We start from the raw sequence: 12,302 nt of genomic DNA, 5'->3' as shown, positions 1-12,302 counted from the left end.
TGCATTGGACTATTCCATCTTCTTATTGCATGTTTGATTCAAAATTATTGGTGAGCCAGATGCAGTCGTGTTGAAATAAAGAGGGCCGCGTTTTCATCACCAAGATGCGTTACAGTGGTAAATTATATTCAATGTTAAGTTTCCTATCAATTACAGTAACCAGCATATAATAACACAAAATTTGGGCTGGGTATCGATTCAAATTTCCAAAGTCGATTTGATTCATTACACAAGGGCCTAATTCGATTCAGTTTTCGATTCACAATTCATTTTATTGGTTTTCCATTCAATCAAAGAGTTCACGCAGTACCAGTTTAACTTTTATATGGAAGGAATTCACTGAAAAAACAATGCTGAAATTAGTACAAACTTGCTGTAACTTGGTGCATTCGTAAAAATGTTCATTTTTACATTAAGAATTTAAGCCAATGCAGTTACATTAATCATGTACGTTTTATTTAACATGACCTGATCAAAACAATAAATACATCTGCCTTCCCTGCTTCCGCCGTTTTTTCTTAATGCGCTACTTTTGGGTGGTAAGATCTCGCTTGACACGTGAAGTCATGTAAATATATGGGGAAAAAGACGTGATTAAAAGTATTGATATTTGGTTTTATGAATCGATATCGGGCTATGAAAAGGAAAATGGATGAAAATTGATTTACCGATTTATTTATTTTTAATCCCAGCCCTACACTAAATACTATATGTCACATTTTGTGTATTATGAAGGAATTTGAGTTGTGCAGACCGGAACGCAATCCCAATCCCAATTTTTCATTGTGTGCGGACTTGAGCAGTTCTGTGAAAATACTAAATAGTATTGGACTTGGAAAGTCCTTTAATTTCCCTTTTTTTTTTAAATAGCACATAGATATATTGCTCTGCAACGACCTCCTTGGAAGAATAATGTGTATCCACTTTTATAAATAAGAGACCCTTGTCCAGTCTGACTGTTTGTGTTTCTCTTTTCGTCACTGCGGTGTAGACGTAATGCGCCTGTAAAAGTGTGTGGTAGGGCTTGGTGATATGTGGCATATATGTGTAAAAGACAACAACGTGGCACTAAAGTCAATTTATTTTTGTTGGAACCAACGCATGATAATGAGCAATGATGTCAAAGCCAACAGACAATGTTGAGCTTCAAGACAGCCAATGTGATCGGTGACATCATGCCATCGGTTCTTTGTGGCCAATAGCGTAACCATGCTCCTGAAAGTCAAAGGTCGGTGTTTGCCAGGAAAAAACAGGACATTTTTACTAGTCTTGGAGCACTCATGTGACATTCCACAACAGAAACGATGTCACATTTTTGAAGAGGTTTGCGCCGCCATTCTGTCCCGGTTTTCCAACATCTGTACACTTTTAAAACTAATAGTATAGTGTCCACTGAATAGAGGGGAAAAAATATATCAAAAACTATTACTAGTATCATATTAAAGAGTGTTATTTTTCTGGGTATATTTTTTTTTTGACGGCTGGAATAGATTAATGGTCGGTCTCTAAATTCCAACGGGGAAAAGTAATTTAAGATACCATATCTGAAGGCCCCATTATTTGTTTATAAATGCGTCGTCTTCTATTAGAACTAGAACGTCCCTGCATGACAATGAGTTTTGTAATACAGAAAATCTAATCTTGATGGTAATTGCAAAGACAGCTGTACAAATTATGGAGTCATCAACATAAGAAGGAAAAGAGGAGAATAACAAACACTGTCCTGTCTTAGATCCGGGCTGTTGTTTTTCTTCAGCATCGTGCTGGGAATTTTCCGTCTTAAAAAGCTTCCGTGTTTACGCTCGGTGCTGTGGATGTGCATTTGGGGCACGTACCTTTGAGCAGTTTCTTACTTGGTGCCAATAAAAAGCTACAGGTTACTGCGCAGAACTACGTTTGTGTTTGTGCGGCTGTGTTGTCAGCCGGGTGTGACTCTTTTGTCAGTCAGAAACCTCAAAGCTTGCGTGTCACTCTTTTTCTCTTCACTCCCTCGATCCATCTCAATTATTGCTCCACACCTGTGACACAACGGACTGAAATGAGGAGACACTAACCCAATCCTCGCATCCATTCCCCGTCCTAAGCGCTTGCTGACTCAACTCATTGTACCCTCGCAACCAATTGTTCATGTCTGCCGGGCTGCAAGCTGGCTGCTTTACAATTCAATTTCACCTCTCTTTTCACATTCATTCAACTTTTGTCCTCCTTCTAATAATAGAACGAGTGTTATCTGTGTGCTGAGAGAGGAAAAGCATTGTACGCGGTTCAAATTGAATTCACTTCAACGTCAGCGATTAATTTTAATTAGCTTGTTTTGTGAGGTGTTGCCAGGGAAAAAGAAGGTGCGCAGAGTGATGTTTGGGCGTGTTCTTTACGATCGTGTTGAAGCATTTCAAATGTCAAATAACATGCCTTCTACTATGCTTCATCCACATCACCTACTTGTGGCCACTCCCCCCTTTCGTTCATACTCGCATTTCCACCACCGTCCGTCCATCTCTCTTTTGTTCTGTTTGGCCTTCTCTAAGCGCATGTTCTCTCCACTGATCAGGGTACGCTTACATAACAAGCCTCTCTCTATTGGCTGCATACGCTGCTAATGATGATGAGCACCCATGTTGCTTTTATGTCCGTGGAGCTGCGTTCATGGTTGCTGTCCTGCAAACATTGACACGTGGTTGCAGGCATCAAGCAAACGTAGGATTGTAGTTTGCCTTGAATATCATAAACCCATGAACACTTTTGGGTGTCCTTTATATTCTATCCTACTAGAAAGCAACAAAACTAGGGCTGTCAATGTTAAAGCATTCACTCTGAAGATTAATCTAATAACATTTAACGCAGTTAACTCAGTTTTTCTAAAGATGTCTCTGTTTAGATCGTATTGTTACGGCCCTTGGCTAGGGCCCACCTACGAGGCCACGCCCCTCATGTCTTGCGTTAACTCTTCCACCCTTTCGTACTAAAGTAAATGGACTAGTATCCTGCCTCTTCCTCATCGTTGGCCTGCTTTCCTGCTCGTTCGTTATCGGTGGACTGCTTTCCCGCTCGTTCCTCGTTGGTGGACTGCTTTCCCGCTCGTTACTAATGGACCGCCCTATCAACGAGCACCACCTGTGCAGCTGGGACCAATAAAAGGACCTCGGTTCTGCTGCTCAGGGCGGCTGGGACTTAAGAGTTCCGTTCGCCTCGCTCGCGCTATTTATGTCTCTTGCATGGACTTTTGTAAATTTTGGAGACACTTGTTAGTGTTTACTTGTACACATTTGTGAAGGTGGTTAATACCTTTTGGTTAAGCTCATTTGTTCAAAACCTACCTCTTTTCTTCACTAAAAATAAATTGTAAACTCTCTCCAAACCTTTTTACAACGTGGTCTACGTTACTTCCCTCCTTCCCTAGCAGAGCCGGTCGTAACACGTATCACAAGGACCAAAGAACGCTATTAGAATAGATTTTACATTAATGTCAAAATAAATACATTTCTGTTACAAGATTCACAAAAAATAGTAGTTGAAAAATGTGATTAATCGCAGTTAATTATGGAAATATTTTATGATTAATTAGTTGAACAGCACTGACCATAACAAAAAAAGTTAAAGCCTACTAGAACATCTGAAATGTATTTAAATTTAATCAGAGGCACTTTCAATGGTGGCAGTTGTGTGCTGACGTCTATTTATTACAACTTGTAATGTTAAAAGAACAACAAACAATGGAAAACCGAAATCGCTGCTGATACTTTTTGAAAACCACAGGGAAGGTCACCTGTATGCATTCACATTCACACTTTACTGCTCCCCCCCTTCAAGCATTTCATCTACGTCTGCGGTTTCAGACATCACCCGGTGATAGGTGTCGTGAAATACAAGATGGCCTCGCGGTATTTGGCGCCCCTGTGTTTTGGGGTAATTCACATCCTGGCACTGTTTGATCAGGAAGGTTTGATAATGCTGCAGAAGTGGTTGAAGCACAAATACCAGGGCGCCAATGATGTCATGTCCCAAGGATGACGTCATCCTCCATTAGCACTGCTTGAACCGATGCTTATTTCTGTGAACCTCTTATGATGCATGTAAAGTTTACACCCAAAAAAAAAAACTGTCGGAAACAGAAGTTATATGACGCAATATGAATTAATTGATGTCAATTAAATGTTTTTCCTCCCTCACCTGCTTCACAGGGGCTGTATGTGTTTGCAGTCTACTTTGTCATGCACAACCAGCTGTGTTGGCCCGCTAAAGCCACTTACAACGTGGAAATGAGTGGCCAGGACAGTCCAGACTCCGCCTATCAGGGAGGGGGCCCTACCACTGTTGGGGCTGACATCAACAAATCAACACAAAACCTCATCAGCGCTATGGAAGAGGTAACACACCAAGGGGGCACACGTTCTAAGGTTTTGAAATATTAGGCTTGCCACCATACGGCGCTTGAATCTCAATTTTGCACTTGCCAGTCATAGAAGGAACAATGGCCATTTCAAGAAAAATGAATATTAATTTTGCAGAATATTGAATTGTATGTAGTCTTACAGATTTGAACACCAAATTTTTGTGGGCCCTCAATAACTTTCAGTCTAAAATATTTGGTCAAGGTTCGGAACTGTACAGTTCAGGGATTCACTTGTAGACCTAAATTGCTCATGAAATGTGTCTGCAGCTTTGTGACGGGTTCTGGAAAAAGAAAAATAGTATGTAATGAACTTCCTGTTTCGGATGAATTTATTCGTTGGTTCTGACTGTATTGTCCTGCCCCAAAAAAAGTTCAACGTGTCATCAATTCATCCTAACGATTACAGCTTATTCTCATAAATCCTCCTGTATATTTGTAATTTTACCACAAAATCACATAAAGACGTGATTCACCTAGTATCACAAAAAGTCATCATTAATTAGTATGACTCTTGACGGAAACTGATGGATTCCTCTTAAATCTTTTCACAGAATAGTGACCGCTCCTACTCTCCCTCTTCTCTTGCCCCGGTTATCCCCATTGTTCCCAGGCCTTCATTCCCATGTCTCCTGGTGTCCATTGCCGCTCCTACTTCACATATTTCTCACATCAGCTGAGTGCGCTGTACTCCGCAGGGAACATTTATGCCACACTCCGATTCACGTTATGTAACAATCTTGCTGCGTAAACAGCCAAATGGTCATTGTCCACTCGTCTTGTGCAACCTCACTCTTACGAGCAGTTGGCAGTGCCATGCGACGTTGTTGCGTTTGAGCCAGTGTACACACAAAGGCGCACATCACTCTTAATACTGGCTCTGGATCCTCAAGACAGCCTCTGGAGGATGCCCTAGAAGGAAGAGTGAGCGAGTTAGAAGTCCCTCCGCTCACGGGGAATCCTCTAATCTTATTTTATTCATGAGAGCACACTCCTGCCTCTCCGGGATTTATCTCGAGAGCGATAAGAGCCCCACACCACTTGGCAAGACTATGAGTGCTTACAGGTATTTCTAATCTCGGAAAGAAATTGGAGCGAAATTATAACACGCAAAAAAAATGGTCTCAGTCCCATCTTGAATATCATTTGTCTGTCCTGCTGGGAAGTCAACACAGGAGCCCTGTGTTTTTCTCCTGTCGTTGTGTGCAAGTATATCATTTTTGCCATGGTCTGATTTTGAAGTGGAAACCCGACCAAACCGGCGCAAGTAGAAACTATGCAATGGAAACGCCGTAAATAAGAAAAATCATTGCGTTATCGACTTCCATCTCCAGCACGCCTCATCAATCCTGTTCCTTGACTGCCGGCCGGCGTCCTGTCTGTTTTCCTTCTCAACCTGCTGCAACACACCTGATTCAAATGATCAGGATTGTTATTTAGCTTCAGCAGACCTTGCTGATCATTGCATCATTTGAACATACCTGTTGCAGCAGGGTGAGACGGAGACCAGGCAGGACACAAACACTCGAGGAATAGGATTGAGGACCCCTGATCTACAGTAGTGAGGATAAAAGCAGGTGTTCTTCGAATTCCAAAATTAACAATTCCTAAAAACAACAAATTTCATCCGGATCACTGTGACATAGTTGAACAAAATCATCCTGAATTGGATTTTAATGGATGTCATATGTCTGACAAATTTGGTCGTGATTGGCTGCACCCTGAATATCGGATCATTTCTTTACAACCTCATGAATAATTGTGAGCAAAATATATTGAGTTTATCGTAGCCTTTCTGAGTTTCTCACCGACACGGTACAAAAGATAAGTACTGGAGAAAATGTAAATGAAGTCGGGGTCCAGAACGGCTTAAGACGCTGTCCTCCATATTGGACACTCGGATGGAGCAGACAATGGAGTCAGACGAGTTTATGGAAGGCTGTAAAAGTCAAGCTGGGTATTCTCTTAAATGAGAGAGTTCTTGTCAAGACCTCCCATTGATTGGCAACATGTCCAGGGTGTCGACTATACTATAATAGTAAATAAATGGGTTGATTCTTGTTAAAACTCAGATCTACTTTTCCTGGATGTACACAAAAAAAATTTGGTTGAAAGCTGGTGAATCAATATATTCATATTAATGCAAAAAACTAAACAGGCAAACCTAAACCAATACAAACTTGGCTAAAGGTGTAAAGGATTCCAGTACAAGTCCTTTATGACTTGTCTGTTTTGTCTTGTGCTTGAGTTATTAGCTGGCTGTTTAACTCCCTAAAACTCAAACACCCACGTGACCTCCCATTCACCCCATGAACTCACTACGACCTTGTTCTTAACCTTTTGGGGTGCTTGAACGATGTGCACTCTGGCTGACCCAAACTCATCACAGAACCATGACGGCGCCACTGACACAATGTGCGCGAGGATAACGATCAAAATGGACTTTCCTCAGCCCCACCCTGTATTTGTGTTATGTTCCTATTTTCTGTTTGTGAGATAAAGATCCTACCAAAAAAAATGTAGATTTATAAAAACGTGCCCGATGACTTTTTGTCAGGTGTCAGCAGACTGGGAGCGTGCGTCGCTGAGGACCAGTATTCAGCCCATGAGCGGTTTCAAGCCCAGTCCAGTGATGGGGACGTACGACCCCGCTGACGGTGGCTTCATCAACGCCGACCTGGTCACCGCCGACGAGGAGTCCCAGGAATTTGATGACCTCATATTTGCCTTAAAAACTGGTGAGGACCCCCAAAGCGCAGATGTGAAAAAAAGCTAAAAGTAAAAAAAAAGATTTTTAAAAAGTACAAAGCAAACAACAATAAGCGCAAAATAAGTCAGATGCACTGTAGAATATGCAATAATTCTTTAGATCAATGAGTCTCCATTTCTTTTTTTAACACCAAATGCCACCTCAAAAATACATGGCTTCATGACTAACATTTTTTTCCTGAAAAATATGTTTTAGCTCACCACTGTCACAACAATACATGAAGACAAACAATACATATAGTAAATATAACACATTTCACAACAGCTGGAGAAAATATGCTTTAATTTGAAATGAAAATGAATAAACTAAATATCTGTCTTGGACACATCACAGTTTAGCTATTTATTGAAATGAGTCTTAAAACACAGAAAATTAAATGGAAAAAAATACAACTATTTTGTGATAACAATTTCTATTTTCAAGAAGTTCTGTTATCCCCAGGATATCATCATCCCCATCGCTCTCCTCCCGTCTTTATTTCAAAAACGGTGGGAGATGCAGAGACTTGTTTTTCCAGTGTCAAGTCAACAACGACCAGTGGAAGAACTACACAGTGGCAGCGAGCCAGTCCGCAGAGCGCGTTATATTTGATCTATGTGCATTTTTTATTTTAACAATGCTCACCTGCGCATCACTTGTGTGTGCTCCTTAACAAAATGTAACATATATGGCTTATTGAACTCCATCACCACACACACACGCACACACACGTAGACTGCAGTCAAGTGACGAAATGGAGTTTTCAGAACTGTTCAATTATCCGATTAAAGCTCAGTGCTACTGAGTTGCAACGCCGTCAGGCAACATTCTCAACATCATATCAAACCTACGAAGTATAAAATAGTGACTTCGCTATGATTCATCTTTTCGTGTAAGCATCTCTTCCTGGTTTCTATTTCATTTCAGCGTAATCTCAGTGTGTCATTTACCGAGAACAAACCGGTTTGCTGTGACTGTGCCTCCAAGTGCTTTAAAGCAATGCTTTCACATAGGAGCGTATTCAGCCCATCGTTTCTCTCTAAAACAATATCTTCACCTGGACAAACATCTCACGTATGAATTTGACAATTTACGTATGACCGTCACTATAGTTTTCAACGCTGTACCGCTGCACCGCATCATGCTGCGAGGTGTTTCTAATAGTTTGGCTGTCATTTACCTTCAGTACATGTTTGACACTTGTCAGTCAGAGTGGTTTCCGTTGGAGTCATGAGTGCAATTCTTTCCACAAATGCTATTGTTGAATTAAGGAATTGACTCCCACAATCCTCACATTGAACTCCAAACAGAAATAGACTTCTGTGCTGACTATCCATCCATTATCTGTACCGCTTGTCCTCACAAGGGTCACGGGTGGTGCTGTAGCCTATCCCAGCGGTCTTCAGCCAGTAGGCGGGGGACACCTTGAACTGGTTGCCAGCCAATGGCAGGGCCTGTGCTGACCTTGTCAGTCATTTTTTCCTTTTTTTTTTTTTTTATTTTTTTTTAACAGAAATCTTTTATTGAATACTCAATTGTGTATTTATTACCAATTTCCTTTCAGGGTTGGCCAGCATTTTGAGGAGGTGAGGCAAAAATCAAATGAACCCAGAACGTGGGTAGGTCACTCTGATAAGTAGAAAATGGATAAATATTTGGATTACTTGAAGTCAGTAATTTAAGTGGGCTGATACGCAGCGCTACAGCGTAACGTATATGTAAATAAAGTTGGATGTAAATAAAACATTTTCTGGTCCGTCTTCATCATCCGCCAGTGACCTGGCTACTCGTTTGTCAGTCCATCCGTTGGAAGTCTGTCTGTCCATTAGTTGATTCGGACCGGTCCGTCAGTCCGACAGAATGCTGAATGAACACAACCCCATCTCAGAATTATATTTACTTGCTAATATATGGTGCTGAGAAACCTTCATTGTATGACACAGCACACGTCTCTGGTGTTAGCGGCTAACTGCTAGCAGCGAGCACCCGCCTGGCAACAGCATCTAACGGCTGTCGCCTTGCTTTGCTTTTTTTTTTTTTGCTTTTTCAGTGATCATGTGGGCTAATTCAATTTTGTAATTCACTCCCCCCATATTTAAAGGAAGGGATGTGCTTTAAATTGCACTTTGACATCTTTTTCATTCATGGTCCATGTATAAAAGAAGAAGGTATCTTGCGTTATATTGCACTAAAAGTTGTGTTCATAAAATCTAAGAGCTACTACACGAACTTGTGTGTTGAAGCCCAACTGAGCGCTGGACACCTCCCCCTGTGACTTTCGACCTCTCCCCTCCGCCACATGTCACAGTGAACTTTTCACCCGCCCCAAGACCAGTAGAGCGAGGCAGTCGACTGGAAAAATAATTGTCTAATCACAATTACATAAGTGGGCGAGGCCGAAATGCAGCGCAGTAATGAGGCTCTTCACACACTTCATTGGCTCGTGAAGCATTAAACACGTTTGTCTAGTCAGCATATGGGCTGATTATTAACATGCTGCTTTTACTGTGAAAGCAAAGCATTTTCTTATCATCTGCCTGACACGCACACACACAGCATGGGGTGTGAGTTTGTCCCATGCTTAAAGAATGCTTACACTTCTCATTTCAGTTGACGGACAGACAGCTGTCAATCACCCTCAGATTTCTTGAAAATTTTCTCAATTATTAAATTGTACAGGATGCGAGAGCTTTACGTAGGGGGACGCGTCCATCAATCAGTGGTGGACTTTTGAACAGGTGAATCGATTTACTTTGAGTACCTTTTGCGTCGAATTTGACCAGATTTGAATTGACAGGAATGAAAAATACCATAAATAACATTTCACCCTGAAAATTGATGGCTTTTCTCCAAGTGGCCCAAAATACACGAAAATGAAAAGATTTGTATAACATGGAATTCTTTTGTGCAGGTGTTACAAAGCTTATGTACAACAAATCAGTTTCATTTGACAAAATGGATTTTAGATTTACCAGTAAATAAAAGAAAGTTGCGAAATTTCACATTGTGAACCTGTACATGCATTTTTCTCTAATAAATTTAAAATGCTCAGTGCCCACAACTATGGTGTTGATTTGCCTTCGAAGAGTTAATTGACTGCCAAGTCTCATATGACTCGTCTCCACACAGCTACGGCGAAACCTCAAAATGTCAGTGGCCCGTACGGGGATCGAACCCGCGACCTTGGCGTTATTAGCACCACGCTCTAACCAACTGAGCTAACCGGCCACGTGTCGAGGGTGTCAAAGAACTATCCGAATATGATCAGAAACATACTGAAAAGTGCTGTTTCAGTAGTGTGGGTACTTGCGTTTCAGGACTGTAAATGAGTGAATTTTAGTAGTGTGTGCAAGTAAAACGTTATTGTGTCAGAGTCTTTTGTGCGATAGGCATTTAAGTAGTGTGTATGACGATGTTTAAGTAAAAAAAGAATAAGAATTCAGTTAGTTTGTGTGAAAGCTTTTCAGTGTCGCGGTTCACTGCATATCTGTTGTGTGTTTGTATGTGTGTGTGAGTGTGCGCGTGTGCCTGTGAGAGACCAAAAACTTCTTGAGAGTTTTGCGGACTGCAGTACTGCTTTTGAAAATGTTTCAGTAGTGTGCATGGAAGATTTTAGTAGGGTATTTGAGTGTTTTTCTGTTGTATTTGAACATGAATGTTTAAGTAGTAAGAGTGCCATGAAAAATTATTTGCCCTCTTCTAAAATTCTAGTTTTGTATTTTTCCAGTTTCCTCAGTTTACATTCATGTTTAAGCTCATCAAACAAATGTAGAGGTCAGAAAATGATAAGTAAACTTAAAATGTAGTTTTAAAATGGTTATTTGATTCATTAAAGAAAAAAACTATTTAAAGCTGGCTTACCCTTTGTGAAACCTTGAATTTACTGTGGCTGATCACATTTTTCACGTAATTTTATGGTCTGGGGTTGCTCTGTTAGTTCAGGACCTGGATCACTTGCTGTCATTGATGGAACTGTGACTTCTGCTCTTTACCAGAAAATCTTGAGGAAGAATGTCTGGCTGTTTGTGACCTCAAGTTGAAGCGCATTTGGGTTCTGCAACACAATAACAATCGACACACACACACACACAGCAAGTCATCTTGTGACTGTCTTAAAAATGCAAAATGGAGGTTTTGGTGTGGCCTAGTCGCAGTCCCGACATAAGAGCGTTTCAGTCATGTATTCTAGTATACCTCTTATCTGATAAGGCAGAGATTAAATCACTAATGTCTTACATAATTACATGGCACACTACTAATGTGGCTGCCAGGATGGCCGAGTGGTCTAAGGCGCCGCGTTCAGGACCCAGTCTCCCCAGGAGGCCTGGGTTCGAATCTCGAAGTTTTGGCTGCCAGGATGGCCGAGTGGTCTAAGGTGCCGTGTTCAGGACCCAGTCTCCCTAGGAGGCCTGGGTTCGAATCTTGAATTTCCCCATTGTGGGACTAATAAAGGGAATATTATTATTATTATTATTATTATTATTATTATTAACAAGCGTGTCTGTTTTTGTTTCAGGGAGCGGTCTTAATGTGAGTGACAATGAGTCCATCCCAGGCAGCCACGACGGGGGCAGTGTCAGCAGCTCCCAAATTGTGGAGCTGCGAAGGATCCCCATCGCCGACACACACCTCTAACACCTCACGTCCTCATAGCACAACACAGTATTTTTTATACCACGATGATTTGCACTAAAATGTGGACTAGAACATTTTCATCAAGAGCTTTGATATGATTTGTACTGCTTTTATATGGATGTATGAACCTTTATCAGAATGTTGTACTAAATTAATGGATGCAGTTTGACTGGGTGGAAATTTGGGAATTTTTGTAGCGATCTTCTAAATGTGATAGAGCTTGTTTAACAGTTTTTAATAAATATTATTCCATCTATTTTAATTGTGGATGTTTTTTTTGTTATGGATTTTCTAGAAATGTATCAATATTTCTGGAAAAACTGAAATTTATTTTATGCATTGTTGAGTTATTAAGAAAAGCAGGTAATAAACCGTCATATAAAGCTTTCAGTTCATCTGCTTCAACTCATGAAGTTCCATGAACTTTTTTTTTTTTACAACAAAAGCCTGTGATATTGACTTTAATTTTGTTTAATGTTTTTATGTTTATAAAAACAAACACATTTCCTCTTCCTGCACCGTCTTGAT

The 12,302-nt window shown here is 40.7% G+C and overlaps 1 protein-coding gene and 1 non-coding gene across 2 annotated transcripts in view; one reads left to right on the top strand and one right to left on the bottom strand.

The window, feature by feature from the left end:
• The window catches only part of adgrv1 (adhesion G protein-coupled receptor V1), a 95,581-nt gene extending 83,551 nt beyond the window's left edge, over positions 1-12,030 (top strand). The window contains exons 94-96 of the mRNA XM_088292310.1: positions 4,182-4,367; positions 6,948-7,128; positions 11,656-12,030. Of these exons, the coding sequence (XP_088148436.1) occupies positions 4,182-4,367; positions 6,948-7,128; positions 11,656-11,774 (486 nt within the window). The 3' untranslated portion in view covers positions 11,775-12,030. The remainder of the gene's footprint in view (positions 1-4,181; positions 4,368-6,947; positions 7,129-11,655) is intronic.
• On the bottom strand, positions 10,294-10,367 carry trnai-aau (transfer RNA isoleucine (anticodon AAU)). The gene has a single exon. It is a non-coding gene; the product is annotated as a tRNA-Ile (tRNA).
• Positions 12,031-12,302: the final 272 nt, after the last annotated feature.

Source organism: Idiotropiscis lumnitzeri, chromosome 1 (assembly GCF_059441095.1).
Source record: "Idiotropiscis lumnitzeri isolate Australia: NSW breed Sydney's pygmy pipehorse chromosome 1, RoL_Ilum_1.0, whole genome shotgun sequence".
In the NCBI taxonomy this organism is placed as follows: domain Eukaryota; kingdom Metazoa; phylum Chordata; class Actinopteri; order Syngnathiformes; family Syngnathidae; genus Idiotropiscis; species Idiotropiscis lumnitzeri.
The sequence above is the reverse complement of the archived record's forward strand: the minus strand, read 5'-3'. Positions and strand labels throughout refer to the sequence as shown.